We start from the raw sequence: 23,270 nt of genomic DNA on the forward strand, positions 1-23,270 counted from the left end.
TTCAGTTCTAGTTCAGTTCTAGTTCAGTTCTAGTTCAGTTCTAGTTCAGTTCTAGTAAAGTTCTAGTTCAGTTCTAGTTCAGTTCTAGTTCAGTTCTAGTTCAGTTCTTGTTCAGTTCTAGTTTTGTTCCAGTTCTGTTCTAGTTCTGTTTTAGTTCTTTTCTAGTTCAGTTCTAGTTCAGTTCTAGTTAGTTCCAATTCCAATGCAATTCTAGTTCAAGTTCTAGTTCAAGTTCGGAAAATTTAGTTATGACTTATTTCCAAAGTAATCAATAAAATTCCCTTAAAAAAAGAACACATTTAAAAAGGTGATTCATTGTAAATCTTTCTCCCAGTCATTTACGCATAGAAAATTGTAAAAATATTTACTCTTTGGAGATTCTTTCACAATAATTTGCGCATGATGGGCGTAGTTGTAAAGAATGCAGTCGGTAATTTTTCTTGAATTAGGTCACTAGTGAGTACATTACAAATAAACATTAAATTAAAAAAGCTTTTATTAAGCTAAGATTGCAATAATAAAAAAAAACTTTCTAAAGCAAAAAAAAAAAAACTATAAACGTTAAAGAATTTTAATTAAAAAAAGTAGGGAATTTTTTTTTTAAATATTTTTTTATAATTTTTATGGGAATTTAGATAAAAACAAGTTAGAGGAATATACAAATTTGGTGAGACTGTGTTGGTGTGTGGGTAAAAAACAAAAAACAAGCCACGAATTGTTTTTTGTTTTTGGCTGCTGTTAGGCTGAGAGTATTTTGAATTTATGTACTAGGAGTACATGAAAAATGATGATGTCATCATCTTAATACAGTTTTTTAAAGAAAAAAAAATTCCACCAAATTGTTTAAGATAAAAGGAAGATTTTTAAAAGAATTAAAAAAAATTGTTAAAGAATTTTTTTTATTTCATTTGCTATTTAGTTTTTGTTTTATTTATAAAAATGCCGCACCCATGTTTAAAAATATTTGAAAACTTTTTTTCAAAACACAAATTAGCACTTGTTTGATGTTTTATTTCTATTTAGTATTTAAAATTTTATAAACTTTTTTGCACTTAATTGTTATTTTTTTCTCACAGTTTTTTTTTTTTGTTGTTTTGTTTGTTTTTTTTTTTAATTTCTATTTGTCTTTTAGCAAAATAAACTTGTTTAAACAACAAAATTTCTTTTTAAATAATATATTTTTATATGTATAAAAAATCTTCTATTTACCAGTAATTAACAAGTATATAGCAACGTTGTGAACGCGTTGAAATTTGTTATAAGACTGAAACGTTTTTCTCTGGCACCAGCAGTTTTATTAATTTCAATCAACTTTAGAGAATATACTGACACATTTGCAGTCACAGCAGTAATCTACAAACAATACCGGCTCTACTCTACGAAAAAAAATATATATAAAAATCTGTTTAATTGTTATGTAGTACAAGTATTTCATGCCCCCTTTTCCTCCATATACGTCTCCCTAGCACACATAATACGAAAGAGTATTCATACCGGTGTGTATAGCAAATAATAAATGACGTCATTATTATATGAGCAGATATTTACCCCATGAAGGCTACCCAAAAACGGCCCCTCTATAAGCTAAAAGAAGAGATAAAAGAGCATTGAATTGTTATAAAATCGAATAAAAAGAGACTTATTTCATATGAAACATGTCGTTATTTTCATATACGTTATAATAAATTTCCAGTTTGTTTGTCTCTTTTCAAATGTTTGTTTTAAAATTTGTCATATTTTTTCATTGCAAAAAGGAAACTACAAAGTATGTCAAACTACATGTAACAATTTTCTTTTCATATTACTCTGCTTTCCCTTTTCAGTTAGTTTTATTTTATTTTATTTGCATTTATTCATTTTTGTTTTTCTTAACTAAAATGACTCATTATTTAAGGTTTTAAGTTTGTTTTTATTACAATTTCAGTTTCATTTCGCTTTTGATCTTATTGCTAACACTGCGAGACATTAATAGCACGTCTAGTCATCTAACCTCAAGATGTGTAACCCTTTAGACTAGTCAGTTGAAGTAAATATATAATTCAATTCTTAAAATTAAGTTCTTGTTTAGCTCTAGTTCAGTTCTAGTTCAGTTCTAGTTCAGTTCTAGCTCAGTTCTAGTTCAGTTCTAGTTCAGTTCTAGTTCAGTTCTAGTTCAGTTCTAGTTCAGTTCTAGTTCAGTTCTAGTTCAGTTCTAGTTCAGTTCTAGTTCAGTTCTAGTTTAGTTCTAGTTCAGTTCTAGTTCAGTCTATCTACCTATCTTCGACTCAACTTATTTACGTGATAAAATATAAAAATTTATTCATTACAACTAAATTCCTTAACACGTATTTAATAAAACAATTGTAGCAAAAAAACTCTGGTTCATCTTGCAAACGTAGTAGAGTAGTAATATTTAAATCAAGAACAAGGAAAAAAATATAACAATCTTTAATTTACAGCACTTGACTAAACATTTATATTTAAAAAAAAATCATTGCAAATAGTTGTAGTAAATACGCAAAATATCAGCAGACGTTACATTAATTTAATTACAAAACCATTTTCCATTTAAACTCAACAAAAATAACTTGTAAGTGATAATCGTAAAAAAAATTCAAACAATTTTTACATACAGAATGATTTAATAGTTTTAAAATAATTAACAAATTAATTTCACAAATTCCCATTTTATATTTAACTTCCCTTTTGAATCACAATTATGAAATTAAATTCTTAAGCATACAACGAAATACAAAAAAAATATTTAAATTAAACATCATCATAATTTTGAGAATTGCAAAAAAAACAGAATCTAATACTAAAAACTACACCTTGGAGTATTGATGAATCACAACAATAGAACAATTACACAGACACATATAAAATAATAATACAATAAAGAGAATAATAATATTAATACGTAGTTTAGTAGTTAGTAGAAATGTAATAGACAACTAATGACATTGTAATTGTGAATTATTTTCAGCAATATAGTTAAAGAGAACTGATAAATGAGAATAAAATTATATACCAATTTGTTTTCTAAACAATTAAACTTATTTGTTAAACAAATGAAAAATTTCTCAATTTATCTTTCGTAATCTCATTTATAAACTTTATTCAAACAAATACACTTTATGGTTCTCCATTTTGATATTGCAATTTTTTTGCATATCTTAAGCAAAAAAAAAAGAAAATAATAGAATTTTCCATTATAGATACATAAAACCTACAGTACAAAGTTGAATGACTACGACAGGTTTTAAAGTTTACTCTTTTTTTTCTGTTGTAAATAAGATCTCTTAATGCGAGCAAAAGTTTTACTTATAATCACGTGATCATGTTTTCTTTTAGCATTATTATAGGATTTTACAAACAACTGCGAAATGCGTCATTAGTGAATCAAAGTATGACGTGTTTTTACGAAGGGGTATATATCTCAATAACAGCAAGCATACTAAGATCAGTATGTATGCATCATTTAAGTTATTTTTATAACGCTATAACAAGCTAGTAAATAAGAAAAATTGAACATCACTCACCATTTGGTTGGTAAGATTTTTATACAGTCACTATAAAAGTTACAATCTCATGTTGTTATACTGCGTATTCCACTGGATTTTATCTAAAAGCAAAAATGATGAAAAGATAAATTGTTATTGTAGGAAAGATAAGTTTGGTATTTCATTGGGAAATATAAAAACACCGTGAAACAAGTTTAATTGTGTGATAGGAAAGTAAGTAAGTAAGTAAGTAAGTAAGTAAGGACGTAAGTATGTATGTAAGTAAGTAAGTAAGTAAGTAAGTAAGTAAGTAAGTAAGTAAGAAGTAAGAAGTAAGTAAGTAATAAAGTAAGTAAGTAAGTAAGTAAGTAAGTAAGTAAGTATGTAAGTAAGTAAGTATGTAAGTAAGTAAGTAAGTAAGTAAGTAAGTAAGTAAGTAAGTAAGTAAGTAAGTAAGTAAGTAAGTAAGTAAGTAAGTAAGTAAGTAAGTAAGTAAGTAAGTAAGTAAGTAAGTAAGTAAGTAAGTAAGTAAGTAAGTAAGTAAATAAGTAAGTAAGTAAGTAAGTAAGTAAGTAAGTAAGTAAGTAAGTAAGTAAGTAAGTGAGTACGCTTCTATTGCTCAAGAAGAAGTTTGCTTCACACAACAATTGGAACTTCGCAGCGAAACTATTCGAGTCATACTCGGCCATAGATTTTCTTCGAAAGCTATGTCAACCAAAAGTTTTTTCTCAGCACCGAAACTATCCAAGTCATACTCGGTCAAATATTGTATTCGAGAGCTATATCAACCAAGCGTTTTTACCCAGGAAAAACTTTGGCCACAGCCGAGCTGTGTGATCAAAAATGGTTTTTTTTCAGGAAAAGTCGAACAGGTACAACAACATGATTATCATTATTATGATTATCATCATTTTGTACATTATAAGCCTTTTCGATGATAGGTACATAATCGGCCAATCCGAAAAAAGGTACATACCCGAAAATTAGATCATATCGATGTAAAGTATGATAAAAGTGCATATAATTTCCTAATGCAGAATCCATACTAAAAGTCGATCATAAATTAATTGAATTTTGAACCAAGATATATTAATTATATTAAAAGAAGTTATTTTAACAATCCCTCTTACGAACATAAGATTTCCAGATGTATTTCTTTTTAAAACTTATTTCAAGCTATATTAAGATTAGTGATTTCTTCGAACTGTAATAATAATAATATTATTAACTGAATAATCTTTAGACTCGAGTTCGAATCCCACTGGGCGATATATTATTTTCCAAATTGTAATGATATTTTTAATTATAAAAATACTGAAATTTTAATTTTTCAGACACAATAGCAATGTCAAGCTTTTTTATCTTTACCTTAAATCCTATGGAGATTTTATCACATAAAACTGATTTATCCACCATTACCACATGATAATCCCTTTCCTCATCATGACTTAATAACAAACGTTGATTAATTTTATGTGTATGAGAATCACCCAGAGCAGGAGCCACTAACCACTGATTGTCTACATGACGCGTTGTCAATTCATTTGTAATAACTACCTACAAGTAAGGAATAGTCAGTAAATAAGAGTTCCTTGAACATATACTAAAAACAAAACTTACCGCCACATTAAATTCCATGGCCAAAGTTTGCAAATCATTTAAAATCTCATAATTTATACGAGTCCTTATTTTTACATCATCCAATTGACGAAGACAAAATGAAAATGAATCAATAATAATGAGTTTAATTTTTAAATCATCTATAAAAATATTACGAAAATTATGTATAGTAGACATAAACTCCACATAATCGTGACAATAGACATAAGAAACATTTTGTAACAGTTGTGGAGTGCAAAAATCTTTAAAGGCTGAGGAGGTGGTGGCCATGTTAGAGTAAAGTTTCTTTAAGGTGTGTTGGAAATGATTTTCCATGTGTTCAGCTAATTCTGTAAAAGGATAAAAAGAAATAATGATTACGTTTCTGGATTGTTTTATTGTTAATGTGGTTACAGATTATTAGATGTTCACTTTTTTACCTTTTAAACGATAAGGTGAAAAGTCCTGATTGGTGTCTATGAAAAAAGCTTTGCCGCCCAAACCACCCATATGCTCGGGAAATTGAACATTTAAACATAACTGCAAACTTAAAAGAAAAGTTGGAATTAAAAACATTTAAATGTGTTGCAGACATAAGATTACCTACCAAAATTGAGTTTTACCTGCTCCGGGAGCTCCACAGAGTTCTGTAACCAAACCCAAAGGTAAACCACCAGCCAAATGATCATCTAGTTCTTTGATTAAAGTAATTAACTTGGGCGATGACTGTTCATGGCGCCAAATCTCAAAGGCAGTAGTTTTAAACATTTAACTAAATAAATTAATACAAATAAAACTAAAATAAATTGTTATAAGATTTAATACAAAAGCTAAAATTACAAAAATCTATGGCAAAAAGCGCCTTTTTTTTAATACAGGGTTGTATATTTGTGTATTTAAATGTACATAGACAATCCAAAAGCAAGATTAAAAGATAGTGCCAAATTCAGAAAAACGGAGCTTATTTATTTTGTTTTTTTTTATATATGGAGTTTGACAGTATGCCTATACTTTAAAATGCCAGCCAGGTGTATTAACTATAAGGTAGTGTTAACTGAGCAGCTGATTGTTCTTTGTTATTTTGATTTTTTTTGTACAATTAGTTTGACAGTGTGATGGCACTTCGAAGTGCAGACGAATAAACATAGAGTTGTTAGGGTTCTATAGTTGAAACGAAAAGTCAACTTTTCGACTTTTTGCATTTTATGAAAAGTCGATTTTTCGACTTTATTCATTTAATTAAAAGTCGATTTTTCGACTTTTAATATTTTATAAATAGTCGACTTTTCGACTTTCCGACTTCATTCTATTTTCGTCTATTTCCGACTTTTTCCGACTTTTCGACTATTTTCGCTTTTTTCCGACTTTTTGACTATTTTCGACCTTTTCAGACTTTTTTTTCGACTTTTCCCGACAATTTTCGACTTTTCGACTAAAAATTTGCCAGAAGCGTAAATTTATAATGTTGCCATTTAATATTATATTATTATTATTTATTATTATTAATAAAAAAAAATATTTATATTTTATATATTTATTGCAATTTTTTGAGTTTTTTCGACTTCATTCTATTTTCGACTTTTTCCGATTTTTTTCGACTTTTTCCGACTTTTTCCGACTTTCTTCGACTTTTTTCGACTTTTCGACTTTCCGACTTTTTTCGACTTTTATTTACAAAGTCGACTTTTCGACTTTTTTCATAGACGATAGTCGAGTTATCGACTTTTTTGGAACGAAATAGTCGACTTCGACTTTTCGACTTTTTTCGACAAAAAGTCGATTGTTCGATTATTCGAAAGTCGATTTATAGAACCCTAAGTGTTGTATGGCTGAGTGCAAGGCATATTCACTTAAGGTAGTGGCAGTTCTTAAACAACATTTTACATGTATTATGTTTTACGTAAACTTTAGGCGCAGTAAAATAATCTTATTCTCTTGGCTAAATAATATAAACTTCTTTTTATTGAACAAATTATTATTGGGAAGTGAAAGAAGAATTAAATTTTATAAAAACTACATTTTCTTCAACATAAACCTGGTCCATACTGGAAACCTCTTTCTAAATTCTCTTTTGAAATTTCTTTAATGTCTACACGTAGAAACTTTTGTTTCAGTTACAACGTGTTAATTGCATTGATTTTTTTTTTTTTTTGTACGAATGAGAAGAATAAGAATAATGAGAAGAATACCACGAGAGAGATCTTTCTCTCTCAAACAAAATCAAAAGTTTTCCAAAAAAAAAGTTTCCTGGTGTGGACCGGCACATTCCACGCAATTAACAAGTAGTATCTGAAACAAAAGTTTCTATTAGTGAACATTAAGGAAACTTCAAAAGAGACTTAAGAAAAAGTTTCCTAGTGTGAATCAGGTCAATGTATTTTTCGTATCTCGTATTTGCTACACTTTTCTGTTTAAAGTAAAAGCAGTGTTTAATAAATAAATATGGCATCTCTAATATTATTTTCGGCTACTTTTTCTATGCAACCCTGTTGAATTACCGTTTTCTTATTCACATTTTTTACATTTTCTTTTCAGTGATTATTCGTCTTTCTATTAAGTGTTTGCATAAGTTCAGTTAAAGTGTTTCATTTTTATTCAATAATTATTAAAAAATAAAGCAAATTAAATGTTTTAAATTAAGAAAAAAATATCATAAAAAAGCAATAAGTATTAGTTTAATTAAATAAAAAAGAAGAAAAAAGTGATGTTTATTAAAACAATAGTTAATTAACTACTACCGCCTTTTAACATATCGAATTTAATGCATTTATTTTCTCATTTAATTGTCTGTGCGACGGACTGACTGAACTCTGCTAAAATTTCCTAAAAAGGCAAGTACTTTAAGTATAAAATATATTATTTAAAAACTTTTATGTATTAAAAATAAGTTTCCAATAATTAATGTGGGATTTTTTTTGTTTGCCTTTGTTAGGTTTTGTTCTTTCAAAGGTAATAAATATTATTCATTATGTGAGTTGGTTTTTATTCACTGGTGTCTTCATTTTGTTGTGAAATGTTTACCAAGGTGTATTATACCATATTTTCCTTAATTTCTTTTTTTCTTATACAAAGAAAAAATTTGCATAAAAAAAATCTAACTTTTAGATATAAATCTTTTCTTAATTATAGTTAATTTATGAAAAAGTCATTGTATGTATTTCGTTTAGGTGTCTATTTTTTTCTTTATTTCCTGTTTGGTTTGCTTTCTTCCATAATTTATAGTCTATAGATATTTTTAGTTGCTGTTGTTGTTACGTATGTTCGGTTCCTTAATTTACGAGTTGCTAGCAGTAGCAGAAGTTTTCCTGCTATTTTAAAATTAGGTCATTGTATTTTAAATTAAATCGTATTCTGTCGTCTCCCAACATCCAGTTAAAAAAAGCCTGCAACTCCACTTTTTTGTTTATTTATTTCATATTCTTAAACTACCAGGAACAATTGTATAGTAAAGTAACAAAACAACCAAAACATTTGCTCCATCATTAATACAAACAACAACAACATGTTCACTTACTATCATCATCTATCTACCTACCTCCACTACTTTCTTTTGCTTTGCTTTTGCGCCTTGTGTTTGTGTTTTTTTTATTATTATTTTTGTCTGTTACCGTTACTACCGGTCGGCCTATTGGTTATTTGTTTTTCCATTTTTTTCCTCACTCAAATTTTCCCCGTCTGCTACCTAATTGTCTGTCTGTTTTGTATCGGTCATTTATATGACATTTGTTTTGTTGTTGTTGTTGTTATTACTTTTTTCATAATTTAAATTGTTTTTAAATGTCATTTTGTCCCAATTTCTTTCTTGAACTTTAGTAATTATTGTTGATTTCCTCTTTTTAGTTAAACATTTCTTTAGTTAAACAAAATCTAATAATAATAATTATCAACTACAAACCATTGAAAAGTAATTTTGTTGAAATTTGCTTAAACTGTTTTTTTAACAATATTTAATTGTCTCTATTTCGAAAGCAAAAGTTTTGTTAATTACTATTATATTTATCAAAAAAAAAGTTTTATATAATGCAAAGTTAACAATTAAAATTGTTTTTAATGCAAAATTTATGCAATCCCACTAGCCAACAATTTGCCCATCATGTGTCATTAGTGCTGCGACATCGCTTAATATTTTTATCGAATATTGTGTTTTAAGTATTATTCTAGTCACCGCATTATTGCCAAAGAGAAAGAACCCCTATAAACAATAATATAGGCGTATTCATTTACATTTTTTTGTATAACTAAAACTTTTGAGATAATATATGTATTTTAAAACAGTAGACTAAATGCGGGTCCAGCTAATTTATTTCGTGTTTGTGAAAGAGAATTTCAAAGATTTTCATTTACTCGGGAACTGAACATTATCTTTCTAGACTGAAATGTAGATATAACTATTGACTAGATAATAGGCTAGAATATAGACTAAACTATGGAATACAGTATAGACTAGTTTAAACACTATAGGCTAGACTATAGACAAGACTATAGACTTGACTGCAGTAGACTATAGTCTAGGATGTAGGCTATGATTTACACTAGGCTACAGACTAGACAGTACAGTAGATTAGACTATAGACAAGACTACAGACTATGCTATGGAATAAACAATAAACTAGACTGTAGACTACAATATAAACTAGACTGTAGACTGCACTATAAACTAGACTGTATACTACACTATAAACTAGACTATATACAAGAGTATTGATTAGACTATACACTAGATAGATAGATAGATAGATAGATAGATAGATAGATAGATAGATAGATAGATAGATAGATAGATAGATAGATAGATAGATAGATAGATAGATAGATAGATAGATAGATAGATAGATAGATAGATAGATAGATATATAGATAGATAGATAGATAGATAGATAGATAGATAGATAGATAGATAGATAGATAGATAGATAGATAGATAGATAGATAGATAGATGGATAGATAGATGAATAGATGGATAGATAGATAGATAGATAGATAGATAGATAGATAGATAGATAGATAGATAGATAGATAGATAGATAGATAGATAGATAAACAGATAGATAGATAGATAGATAGATAGATAGATAGATAGATAGATAGATAGATAGATATATAGATAGATAGATAGATAGATAGATAGATAGATAGATAGATAGATAGATAGGATGATGTATATTCTTATATCTTTATTAAAGGATTACTAAGGGTAAGTCCTCCTAATTATAGAATCATTGTGTTAGAACTAATGAAATAGGTTGTGGGAAGGAAGGTAGATGGAGTAGTGTTTGTGGACATTTGACTTCTTATATCGAAAGTGGCAAGTAAGACTTCAGCAGTAAGTTTATTCCACATACAGTGCGGCTAATGAATGAATTTTCCTTGTAATGAGCAAGTAGGTAGCGACATCTACGAAAGCCATACTAGGGGTCTTTAAGTGAATTTTTGTTTTCTAAAAACTTGACAAGATGGAAATTGAGAAACTTCTCAATTACATCCTTCTGCACTTGCTTTATATGTTACTTACAAATCATTCACATTCACGACTTCTTTGGACTTTTTCTCTTTTGTTCTTCTGGCAATTTAAATCAAGCTTTAGACTACTCTTACATGGATAGTTACTCTCTAGTCTTTATTATTACTTTGTGAATGACAGTCTAATTACTTAATCTTATACATTATCTGAGAGGTTTGTTATTAAGTTATTAAGAAGTTTAGAAAAAGACTTCCTCAAAAGTTTACTATTTACTTTTTTTCTCCATTTAGTTTATAAAAATTCATCGAACTTTATATATGATAATAATCCACAATTGAATACATTTTAAACACATATAATATAATAAGTTTTTAAATAAAATTAATGAAATGGTCATTATTATTACAATTAATATTGAACAAACATTATAAATCAAACAACCATCATCCAAACATATATAATCATATAATATATATAATCCTTTAAAACGAAAAATATTTATATATAAACTTTGTATAAATGAGCAATTTGAAAAGTTTGCGGTAGTGAAAAACAAACGACAGTAAATACAAATGAAATAATAATAATATATATAAAAAAGGGAATGGCCTAAGGTGTGTACACACGCGACTTGGCAATTTCTCTTAAAAACAAAATGTATAGTTTATATATCAAATGGGGATTAAGAAAAAAAAAAATTACTGAAAAAACATTAGTTATCGTCTTCATAACCAAAATTCATTTTACTCTTCTCTACTCATATCTATGTAAGTACTTTGATAACAAATATAGAATAAAACCTTTTCATTTCAAACAACATATTCCTACTTACAGATCACCGAAAGAGTTTGAACATACATAGGAAAACATGTCACAGAGAAAACGTAATTTCTATGAAATACTTAATGTCACCTCAAATGCTACACTTGAAGAATTAAAAGTAAATTATAAACAATTGATTTTACAATATCATCCTGATAAATTGCAACAACAACAACAACAATTGGAAAATAATCTACAAAAATTAGAAATTAATAATGAATCAAATGACAAAGAGTTTGTAGCCATAACCGAGGCGTGGAATTGTTTAAAAGACCCTGTAAAACGTAAACAATATGATGCTGAAGAATTGTTAAATAAATTTCATACGCATAATAATATTTACGCACACATTAAATTAAGTGAAATGAAAAAACAACTAAATACTGGAGACTACTATTTGTCAGAAGAAGATGACGATGATGATGATGATGTTGATGGAGAACACAGTCAGAAGGTGGAAAAAGAGAAGGAAAAAACAAAATATCTTTATACATATGATTGCCGTTGTGGCGGTCAATATATTGTTGATGAGTCAGCTGAACAATATTGCGGCAGAGCCGACAACAATCAACATCATGATATACAAATCAAAAGCAACCACAACAACAACAACAACAATGGTGTTGGCGATGATGATGATGACGCAGACAAAAGCACCCAAAACAATACAAAAAGCAGCCCCAATATAGAAGAAAATAAAAAGAATGATGGTGGTAGTGGTGGTGGTGGCGGCAATACTGCTGATGGTAGTGTTGAAGGCGTTGTTTTCGTTCAACAACACCACAATGAGGGTGATGAGGTGGCAGCAGAGGAGGTTGACGACGAAGTCGGTGAATTGATTGTTGAGTGCAGTGAATGTTCTTTAGTGATTATATTGAATGGCTGAAACAGCAACTTCTTTTATTTATTTTTTTATTCGTTTATTTTGTAAAAGAAATCAATTCTTTTAGTTTTTCGTTTTCTTTAAAAATAATAAAGATTAAGCAGTTTTCTTTTTTGCTTTAGTTACAACAAAAATATGTATTTTATTTTAGTTAAAGCTTTAATTACAAAATAATACGTTTTTTATGCAAAATAGTTTGGCTTTTTTTTCTTTGAAAGACATTATTTTGTAAGGAAGTAAAAGCTTTTAAATTTCTTTTTTAACCAAGTTTAAAAAACTATAAATTATTATCTAACGTCCTTTCTCGGTTTACACATTTAAAACGTTTCGAAATACTTTAACGATAAGACCTGCTTCTAATTTAGCTTCGATCGCAAATCAAAGACTTATTATCGTTCTTTATCAATATCTTGGTAATCGTTCTTCATAAACTTCGATCGTAAAGCTTTATAAAGTTCCAATTTGGCATTGATCGAGAATATTTATAAAATTTATTTTTGGCATTGGTCGCAAAAATGTATAAAGTCATAATATAGCTTGAATTTTAAATTTTTATAAAGTTCCAAATGAATCATTAATTGTTGAACTTTTTAAGTTCAGTTCTAGTTGAGTTTTAGTTCAGTTTAGTTTTAGTTCAGTTCTCGTTAAGTTCTAGTTCAGTTCTAGTTCAGTTCTAGTTCAGTTCTAGTTCAGTTCTAGTTCAGTTCTAGTTAAGTTCTAGTTCAGTTCTAGTTCAGTTCTAGTTCAGTTCTAGTTCAGTTCTAGTTCGGTTCTAGTTCAGTTCTAGTTCAGTTCTAGTTCAGTTCTAGTTCAGTTCTAGTTCAGTTCTAGTTCAGTTCTAGTTCAGTTCTAGTTCTAGTTTAGTTCTAGTTCAGTTCTAGCTCAGTTTTACTTCAGTTTTTATTCAGTTCTAGTTCAGTTCTAGTTAAGTTCTAGTTGAGTTCTAGTTCAGTTCTAGCTCAGTTTTTGTTCAGTTCTAGCTTAGTTCTAGTTCAGTTCTACTTCAGTTATAGTTCAGTTCTAGTTCAGTTCTAGTTCAGTTCTAGTTCAGTTCTAGTTCAGTTCTAGTTCAGTTCTAGTTCAGTTCTAGTTCAGTTCTAGTTCAGTTCTAGTTCAGTTCTAGTTCAGTTCTAGTTCAGTTCTAGTTCAGTTCTAGTTCAGTTCTAGTTCAGTTCTAGTTCAGTTCTAGTTCAGTTCTAGTTCAGTTCTAGTTCAGTTCTAGTTCAGTTCTAGTTCAGTTCTAGTTCAGTTCTAGTTCAGTTCTAGTTCAGTTCTAGTTCAGTTCTAGTTCAGTTCTAGTTTAGTTCTAGTTTAGTTCTAGTTCAGCTCTAGTTCTAGTTCAGTTCTAGTCCAGTTCTAGTTCATTTCGAATTCAGTTCTAATTCAGTTTTAATTCAGTTCTATTTCAGTTCTATTTCAGTTCTATTCCTGTTCTATTTCAGTTCTATTTCCGTTCTATTTCAGTTCTAGTTCAGTTCTAGGTTAGTTCTAGTTCAGTTTTAGTTCTAGTTCAGTTCTAGTTTAGTTCTAGTTCAGTTCTAGTTCTAGTTCAGTACTAGTTCAGTTCTAGTTCAGTTCTAGTTCAGTTCTAGTTCAGTTCTAGTTCAGTTCTAGTTCTGTTCTAGTTCAGTTCTAGTTCAGTTCTAGTTCAGTTCTAGTTCAGTTCTAGTTCAGTTCTAGTTCAGTTCTAGTTCAGTTCTAGTTCAGTTCTAGTTCAGTTCTAGTTCAGTTCTAGTTCAGTTCTAGTTCAGTTCTAGTTCAGTTCTAGTTCAGTTCTAGTTCAGTTCTAGTTCAGTTCTAGTTCAGTTCTAGTTCTAGTTCAGTTCTAGTTCAGTTCTAGTTCAGTTCTAGTTCAGTTCTAGTTCAGTTCTAGTTCAGTTCTAGTTCAGTTCTAGTTCAGTTCTAGTTCAGTTCTAGTTCAGTTCTAGTTCAGTTCTAGTTCAGTTCTAGTTCAGTTCTAGTTCAGTTCTAGTTCAGTTCTAGTTCAGTTCTAGTTCAGTTCTAGTTCAGTTCTAGTTCAGTTCTAGTTCAGTTCTGGTTCAGTTCTAGTTCAGTTCTAGTTTAGTTCTAGTTCAGTTCTAGTTCAGTTCTAGTTCAGTTCTCGTTCAGTTCTAGTTTAGTTCTAATTCAGTTCTAGTTCAGTTTTAGTTCAGTTCTAGTTTAGTTCTAGTTTAGTTCTAGTTCAGTTCAGTTTAGTTCAGTTCTAGTTCAGTTTTATTTCAGTTTTAGTTCAGTTCTAGTTCAGTTCTAGTTCAGTTCTAGTTCAGTTCTAGTGCAGTTTTAGTTCAGTTCTAGTTCAGTTCTAGTTAATTTCTAGTTCAGTTCTAGTTCAGTTCTAGTTCAGTTCTAGTTCAGTTCTAGTTCAGTTCTAGTTCAGTTCTAGTTCAGATCTAGTTCAGTTCTAGTTCAGTTCTAGTTCAGTTCTAGTTCAGTTCTAGTTCAGTTCTTGTTCAGTTCTTGTTCAGTTCTATTTCAGTTCTAGTTCAGATCTAGTTCAGTTCTAGTTCAGTTCTAGTTCAGTTCTAGTTCAGTTCTAGTTCAGTTCAGTTCTAGTTCAGTTCTAGTTCAGTTCTTGTTCAGTTCCAGTTTAGTTCTAATTCAATTCTCTTTCAGTTCTAGTTCAGTCATAGTTCACTTCTAGTTGAGTACTGGTTCAGCTCTTGTTTCGCTCTAGGTTCGTATTTATTTTCTAACTAAGCATTTTTTAGTTCTTCAAAATCATACATGGGAATTTTTCATTAAGCATTAAAATTTCATTACCATTTATAAAAAAAATTGTAATGAAAAATATTTTAAGTACCATTTAATGAAAATTATATTTTTTTCATTATAACTTTTTTTGATAATGGTAATGAATTTGATAATGAATTTTCAAAAACGAATTTAATTAGTATTTATAATTGTCGAAAAATATATTAAGAAAATTTTTTCGAAGATTCGAGGTTTGAAAGCTTTTAAAACCAGTTTCCGTAGCCCAAATTGGCTGAAATTTTGCAGTTATAAGTACATCTGATGACAATACAATAATATGTTCGAGTATTCGAAATTAAGTTCGAAATTTCGAAGTTATTTTCGAATTTTTTTTATGTTTTCAAATTAATCTCTGTGTCATAAAACCTAAAAAAAATTTTTTCGAAAATTCGAACTCGTGTTCGAAACCAGTTTCCGTAGCCCAAATTGGCTGAAATTTTGCAGTCATAAGTACATCTGATGACAATACAATAATATGTTCGAATATTCGAAATTTCGAAGTTATTTTCGAAAAATTTTTTATGTTTTTAAATTAATCTCTGTGTCATAAAACCTAAAAAAAATTTCGAAAATTCGAACTCGTGTTCGAAAAATTTTTAAATTTTTAAATTAAATTTTTAAAACCGTAGCCCAAATTGGCTGAAATTTTGCAGTCATAAGTACATCTGATGACAATGCAATAATATGTTCAAATATTCGAAATTAAGTTCGAAATTTCGAAGTTATTTTCGAAAAATTTTTTATGTTTTTAAATTAATCTCTGTGTCATAAAACCTAAAAAAAAATTTTTCTAAAATTCGAACTCGTGTTCGAAAAATTTTTAAAGCTGTTAAAACTAGTTTTTCTGATCCGAATGTGCTGAAATTTGCCATACATGATTTCACCTAATGACAATACATTATAATGTTCGGATATTCGAAATTAATTTCGAAATTAGAAGTAATGTTCGAACATTTTTAAAATCCATTGAATAATGGTAATGAAAATTTATTTTTAAATAATTACTAATGAAATCGTTTCATTAAAAACCATTACCATTAGACAAAATAATGCCAATGAAAAAAAAAATAATTATAATTTTTTTTCAATTTAATGCTAATGAAATCGTCAATTAATTAATCGATATAATTAACTACTCCCATGTATGTTCAAAATAGCTATAAAGTTTTAAAATTTAAAATAAAAAAAAAAAAAAACATAATGACATAAATTATAAAACTTAATGTTAATAATACAAACATTAGTTTTAAATGTTAAAGTAACACGTAATTAATATTACTAGTTTATATATTTTTCAAAACAATTATACAATTTCTGATGAATAAAAAACTGTACTACAACACGTATTGAATTAATTTAATTTTAAGCAATTTTTTTAACAATAACGATTAATAAAAAATAAATAAATAATAAGCTAAATATTATATAGATTTTAAGAGGATTGAAATTCTTCTTTATTTTTGAATTCCTTAAAGTTTTTGAAATGCAATTTCTGTTGATAATGATATTATTATCTAGGTTAAAACTAAAATGATTTTAGGATTTTAATTTAAATTGAATTTCTCAACCAATTTATTTGAAAGAAATGTTAATTGAAATTACATAATAGTTATAAAATGTAACTTTAAAGACATAATATTAAAAAAAAAGAAAAATTGGCATAATACCCAATTGACCACCCAAAAGGGCGTGTCTAGATTATTGATGTCAAACGTTTTTTTTGCGTTTTTTTTTTACTGTTGTTATTTTGAAGAGAAGCCGTCTTTGTCAACATAGATGACATTACAACAAATTTTTTCTTTTTATAAATTTCAATGTTGTACTTAACAATTTCCGATTGTCTTAAAAACAACACAAATCCACTGAGAATGAGTAGTTAAAAAGAGTTGCTAAACAAGACTTGAATATTTAAATATAAAATGGCAAAATTGAAAATAATTAAATATAAAAAACACGTATTTTTCACAAAAAAAATGGACAGAAAACATACAATAATAAAACAAAATAAATAAATTGAAATAGTTTTAATAAAATCTAGATTATTTTGTATGTTTTTTTCAAAATTAAAGCCAAAATTTTTTACTTGAAAACGGAAGTTAAATTTAAACGATTTTTTACAATATTTGTAAAATAGAAAGTATTTTATTGTAAAAATTTATAAAAAAAAATTCCTCTGACCGATAAGAACTATATTTTTATATATAAATAACAATAAAAATAAATTACTTACATGTCTTAGATTTTAACTAGAAGATGATGATGATGATCATGGTGTTTATTGTGTAAAATAAATTACAATTTCTTTTTGCTTTAATTTAAATTGATAAGGTAAAACTATAATAAAAAATATCAGTAATAATGTTAATAAAAAAAAGAAATAAATTATTTTTCAAATGAATTATTAAGAAAATAATGGCGTTAATAAAATGTCTTTTATATATACAAAGATCACAATATATTTGCTTTGAAACACGTAAAAACATTCCAATTACTTTCTAATCTAAGTATAATAAATAAAGTTATGAAGTGCTAAACAAATGTTAGAGTTTTACTTAAATCTAAGATCTGTAAATAGTTCAAATTATACATCAATCCCAGATCGGTATAAAGCTTCTTTTGTAGATCTTCATCAATTCTATAAGTGATCTTTATTAATCTCTAAATAGGCCTCAATTTTTATGGTATCATTTCAATTTGATCATATTTCATTATAATTCTCTAGTTTAGCTTCAATTGTAAATCATTTTCAACACAATTCAAAACGATCCTAATTAATTTCAATCTCAAGTTACCTTCAATCTAAGAACTTTTTTATAATTTCATCGATCAATTAAAAAGATACCATCACGTTATCTTCAATCTAAGTACTTTGTATACTTTAAGTTTTGCTCCAAGTTAACTTCGTTTATTCATCATTAAACTAACTTTTAATGAAATTTTAAGCAAAAAATTACTTATTCTAACTTTAGCTGCGAAAAGTGATTGTCACTAAAACAGTGAATTTTAATTTAGCTTAATTGCAGTGGTAACAAAATTTGGCATTTTAAATAGACATACAATTAGAATTTGGGTTGTAAATTAAATATGTATAGCTTTAAAATTCTATTTAACTACTATTTTATAGAGTTAAAAAGAGTTTCAGGAAGTATCTCTAATGAATTATTTAAAAATGCTAAATGGCTACATTTTTTAGTGATCTCTAAAAGAAACGCTCTGTAATAGATCAGTTCTAGTTCAGTTGTAGATTAGTTCTAGTTTAGTTCTAGTTTAGTTTTAGTTCAGCTCTAGTTCAGTTCTAGTTCAGTTCTAGTTCAGTTCTACTTCAGTTCTACTTCAGTTCTACTTCAGTTCTACTTCAGTTCTAGTTCAGTTCTAGTTTTAGTTCTAGTTCAGTTCTAGTCCAGTTCTAGTTCATTTCGAATTCAGTTCTAATTCAGTTTTAATTCAGTTCTATTTCAGTTCTATTCCAGTTCTATTTCAGTTCTATTTCCATTCTATTTCAGTTCTAGTTCAGTTCTAGGTTAGCTCTAGTTCAGTTCTAGTTCAGTTCTAGTTCAGTTCTAGTTCAGTTCTAGTTCAATTCTAGTTCAGTTCTAGTTCAGTTCTAGTTCAGTTCTAGTTCAGTTCTAGTTCAGTTCTAGTTCAGTTCTATTTCAGTTCTAGTTCAGTTCTAGTTCAGTTCTATTTCAGTTCTATTTCAGTTCTAGTTCAGTTCTAGTTCAGTTCTAGTTCAGTTCTAGTTCAGTTCTAGTTCAGTTCTAGTTCAGTTCTAGTTCAGTTCTAGTTCAGTTCTAGTTCAGTTCTAGTTCAGTTCTAGTTCAGTTCTAGTTCAGTTCTAGTTCAGTTCTAGTTCAGTTCTAGTTCAGTTCTAGTTCAGTTCTAGTTCAGTTCTAGTTCAGTTCTAGTTCAGTTCTAGTTCAGTTCTAGTTCAGTTCTAGTTCAGTTCTAGTTCAGTTCTAGTTCAGTTCTAGTTCAGTTCTAGTTCAGTTCTAGTTCAGTTCTAGTTCAGTTCTAGTTCAGTTCTAGTTCAGTTCTAGTTCAGTTCTAGTTCAGTTCTAGTTCAGTTCTAGTTCAGTTCTAGTTCAGTTCTAGTTCAGTTCTAGTTCAGTTCTAGTTCAGTTCTAGTTCAGTTCTAGTTCAGTTCTTGTTCAGTTCTAGTTCAGTTCTAGTTCAGTTCTAGTTCAGTTCTTGTTCAGTTCTAGTTCAGTTCTAGTTCAGTTCTAGTTCAGTTCTAGTTTAGTTCTAGTTCAGTTCTTGTTCAGTTTTAGTTCAGTTCTAATTCAATTTTAGTTTAGTTCTAGTTCAGTTCTAGTTTAGTTCTAGTTTAGTTCTAGTTTAGTTCTAGTTTAGTTCTAGTTCAGTTCTAGTTCAGTTCTAGTTCAGTTCTAGTTAAGTTGTAGTTCAGTTTTATTTTAATTGTAGTTCATTTCGAATTCAGTTCTAGTTTAGTTTTAGTTCAATTCTAGCTTAGTTCTAATTCAATTCTAGTTTAGTTCTAGTTCAGTCCTAGTTTAGTTCTAGTTCAGTTCTAGTTCAGTTCTAGTTCAGTTCCAGTTCAGTTCTAGTTCAGTTGTGGTTCAGTTCTAGTACAGATCTAGTTCAGTTCTAGTTTATTTCTGGTTCAGTTCTGGTTCAATTCTTGTTCAATCCAAAATCACGATGACTGACTGTAACTTATATCTGTATAAATTAAGTACATATAATGTAATGTAAAGGTGTTTAAGGGAAATATATTTTATATTTCACCATTTTTTCTACAAAAAGTGCAGTAACCTATTTTAAATCTCATCTTCCCTCTGTAAATTCTCACTCTATTTCCTCATTTTGACATGATTAAAGATCCCCTTTTAATTTTACGCTTAAGTGGATTAAATGAAAACTTACTTGCCAATTTCTTTACATTAACAATGTGAATAAAATATTTAACCTCACGTTAACAACGAACGCGCCATAATCATTTTCCCCTCTATAACCTCTCACGATGAATAATGTAGACCAACAATATTTAATATCCAAACATTCAACCAGCCGTGCATACATCCATCTATCCATTCTCCTCACAAGTACATACGTTTTAAAAAATCACAATATACTTAAAGGTAGAAAAAGTAGCAAAAAATAAAAAATAAATTGTATAAAAAAAGCAATGAACTTGATATCGGACATGTTTATGAAAAAATAAAATTTCAAAAGAAAAAAATACATAAATGTTTATTTATTTATTTATTTTTGTTTAAATACTTTGGGAAGAATCAAGTATTTGTACACAGTTTTTGTAGGTAAAAATAAATAAAAAGTATTGCTTTTTTTAATAAAGAAAACAACAACATGATATGTATGAGTTTAACAAGGGATAAGAAAGGGTATTTATTTAAAACATTCATAATAATAATGATCATGATGATAAAATTGATTTTGTTTATTAAAACTTTATGAACAAAGGTCAAGATGATATAATATTCAAAATATCGTACATATAGGAAGAGTATTAATCATTAATTTTTACGCTTTAAAAGAATAAAAAGTTTGAAAATTAAAGAACTTTAAAAAAAATTCTTGAATTTTTCCTTTAAGCGGTTTAGCAACTTTCATTTTTAGTTTTTTTATTTAATTTTTTAATGCTTTACTTATGTTCTTTTGATACCATCATCATCACTATCTACATCATCGCCGTCAAATATATGATCTTTAGTCTTAAACTACATTTCTAAATGAAATACAAATAAATTTTTAAAGAAATTTAACAAAACAAAATGAGAAACCTACATACAAAACTGTGAACAATTAGAGCAGAAGCCTTAAACATGCTGTTTATTTAGATATTGGCGAAGGGAAAAAGTTATTTCTGGCTGAACTTTTCAAATAATAAAACCTAGAACTGAATTAGAACTGAACTAGAACTGAACTAGAACTGAACGATAAATAAACTAGAACTGAACTAGAACTAAACTAAAACTAAACTAGAACTGAACAAGAACTGAATAAGAACTGAACTAGAACTGAACTAGAACTGAACTAGAACTGAACTAGAACTGAACTAGAACTGAACTAGAACTGAACTAGAACTGAACTAGAACTGAACTAGAACTGAACTAGAACTGAACTAGAACTGAACTAGAACTGAACTAGAACTGAACTAGAACTGAACTAGAACTGAACTAGAACTGAACTAGAACTAAACTAGGACTGAACTAGAACTAAACTAGAATTGAATTAGAACTAAGCTAGAATTGAACTAAAACTGAACTAGAACTGAATTCGAAATGAACTACAATTAAAATAAAACTGAACTACAACTTAACTAGAACTGAACTAGAACTGAACTAGAACTAAACTAGAACTAAACTAGAACTGAACTAGAACTAAACTAAAATTGAATTAGAACTGAACTAGAACTGAACAAGAACTGAACTAGAACTGAACTAGAACTGAACTAGAACTGAACTAGAACTGAACTAGAACTGAACTAGAACTGAATTCGAAATGCACTAGAACTGAACTAGAACTGAACTAGAACTGAACTAGAACTGAACTAGAACTGAACAAGAACTGAACTAGAACTGAACTAGAACTGAACTAGAACTGAACTAGAACTGAACTAGAACTGAACAAGAACTGAACTAGAACTGAACTAGAACTGAACTAGAACTGAACTAGAACTGAACTAGAACTGAACTAGAACTGAACTAGAACTGAACTAGAACTGAACTAGAACTGAACTAGAACTGAACTAGAACTAAACTAGAACTGAACTAGAACTGAACTAGAATTGAACTAGAACTGAACTAGTACTGAAATAGAACTGAACTATTTTGGCAATATGTAATTCAATAGTGTCTTCTGAATTCTTTTTGAATTCATAAAATTTTTGTTGCAACAAATGAATGCTTACTTCGGTCTGCATTTCATGTACACTATGTAATTTATGCCAAATTTCATTTGCTTCTTTATAACACATCAAGTATTTCATAATAACGTTATCAATTGAGGTAATAATAATCCTTTGAGCTTTGATATCAGCTTTCTCCCAAATTTGTAGATTTTGAAGATATAATGCATTATTTGCATCGCCACAACCATCTGGCATAACTGGGTTTCGGTAGGAACCATCAACAATTTTGTAAAGTTCCATGGATTTTTAAATAATACGCATCTGGAACTTCCATGAACACCAATTCACAGCTCCGCGTAATTTTTCAATTTTAAATTCTTCCATAATTAGCCCTTACCTATTATTACTAACCCTTTTCAAAAATTCTAGATTATAACACAACCTCAAAAATTCTAGATTACAACACTAATCTATATATTTAAAATTTTATTTAATATTTAAGAAAGTTTTTTGGCTCTTACAACACCAGCTCCAGCTTTTATTTTATTTTCCCTTCTAGGCGTCTTGAAATATTTATTTGCAATTTATCCTTTCTAGGCGACTTGAAAATAGTGAGAAACTTACTGATAATTCAATGATAATTCAATATACCAAAGCGTCTTGATATTAAAATATATCCTTCAAGGCGTCTTGTGAAAAACTATTTCCTTTTTGATAATTTTCTTTCTAGGCGTCTTGAAATCTTTACTATTTCCTTCTAGGCCTCGTGCTATTCTTTAATATCCTTTATTTTTGAAAATTTGCACAAATATTTCTTTATTTTTATTCCATAAATTATATTATGCCCTTATCGAGAGTGCCTGGGCCCATAACCAGTTGAATATTGATGTGTTATATATAAAGGTTTTTATTGAAGTAAAAAATTATTGAAAATTATACAATTCATAAGTACAATATTTGAACTGTTTACTACAAAAATTATCATACAAAGTATTTACAGTAAATACAAATAACATTATATTCAACATGAACAAGAACGGAACTAGAACTGAACTAGAACTGAACTAAAACTGAACTAGAACTGAACTAGAACTGAACTAGAACTGAACTAGAACTGAACTAGAACTGAACTAGAACTGAACTAGAACTGAACTAGAACTGAACTAGAACTGAACTAGAACTGAACTAGAACTGAACTAGAACTGAACTAGAAATGAACTAGAACTGAACTTGAACCGAGCTAGAACTAAACTAGAACTGAACTAGAACTGAACTAGAACTCAACTAACCTGAAGTAGAACTCGAACAGAATTATAACTGAAATACAACTGAAGAGGATCTAAACATGTAAGAAAAAATAGTGTCTTCAGCATTAGAATCTGCTTCTGGAATGTTATTTACTTTTTAGAAATTACTTTTTTCCTCAACCAATAAATAAA

General features: G+C 28.4%; 2 protein-coding genes across 6 annotated transcripts in view; one reads left to right on the forward strand and one right to left on the reverse strand.

Annotated features, from left to right (window-relative positions):
- LOC111687603 (DNA repair protein RAD51 homolog 3) overlaps positions 1-5,943 on the reverse strand; it is a 31,033-nt gene extending 25,090 nt beyond the window's left edge. Inside the window, exons 1-7 of one of the 4 annotated variants that reach the window (XR_006940452.1) lie at positions 5,689-5,943; positions 5,522-5,628; positions 5,103-5,431; positions 4,851-5,039; positions 3,522-3,604; positions 1,549-1,584; positions 1,210-1,376 (exon numbers count right to left, since the gene is read on the reverse strand). Coding sequence is in view for 1 of the 4 variants with exons in the window: in XM_023450054.2 (XP_023305822.2) it covers positions 3,569-3,604; positions 4,851-5,039; positions 5,103-5,431; positions 5,522-5,628; positions 5,689-5,849 (822 nt within the window). In the remaining 3 variants the exon portion in view is untranslated. Of the gene's footprint in view, positions 1-1,209; positions 1,585-3,521; positions 3,605-4,850; positions 5,040-5,102; positions 5,432-5,521; positions 5,629-5,684 lie in introns of all 4 variants that reach the window. The other 3 variants (XR_006940451.1, XR_006940453.1, XM_023450054.2) reach the window with 3 other exon arrangements.
- A 1,677-nt stretch (positions 5,944-7,620) lies between these two features.
- Positions 7,621-12,376, forward strand: LOC111687602 (anaphase-promoting complex subunit 6). 2 transcript variants are annotated; one of them, XM_046949063.1, is made up of 2 exons: positions 7,621-7,912; positions 11,378-12,376. In XM_046949063.1, exon 2 carries the CDS (start codon positions 11,412-11,414, stop codon positions 12,249-12,251), a length of 840 nt encoding a protein of 279 aa, XP_046805019.1. In that variant the 5' UTR covers positions 7,621-7,912; positions 11,378-11,411; the 3' UTR covers positions 12,252-12,376. The 2 variants fall into 2 exon arrangements, with proteins under 2 accessions (XP_046805019.1, XP_046805020.1); XM_046949064.1 differs by lacking the exon at positions 7,621-7,912 and adding an exon at positions 10,495-11,310.
- Positions 12,377-23,270: the final 10,894 nt, after the last annotated feature.

The sequence above is a fragment of the Lucilia cuprina genome, chromosome 4 (assembly GCF_022045245.1).
Source record: "Lucilia cuprina isolate Lc7/37 chromosome 4, ASM2204524v1, whole genome shotgun sequence".
Taxonomy (NCBI): Eukaryota; Metazoa; Arthropoda; class Insecta; order Diptera; family Calliphoridae; genus Lucilia; species Lucilia cuprina.

Excerpts from the sequence above, each read along its gene's own strand:
- LOC111687602 (XM_046949063.1), top strand. The coding sequence starts at position 11,412 with ATGTCACAGAGAAAACGTAATTTCTATGAAATACTTAATGTCACCTCA.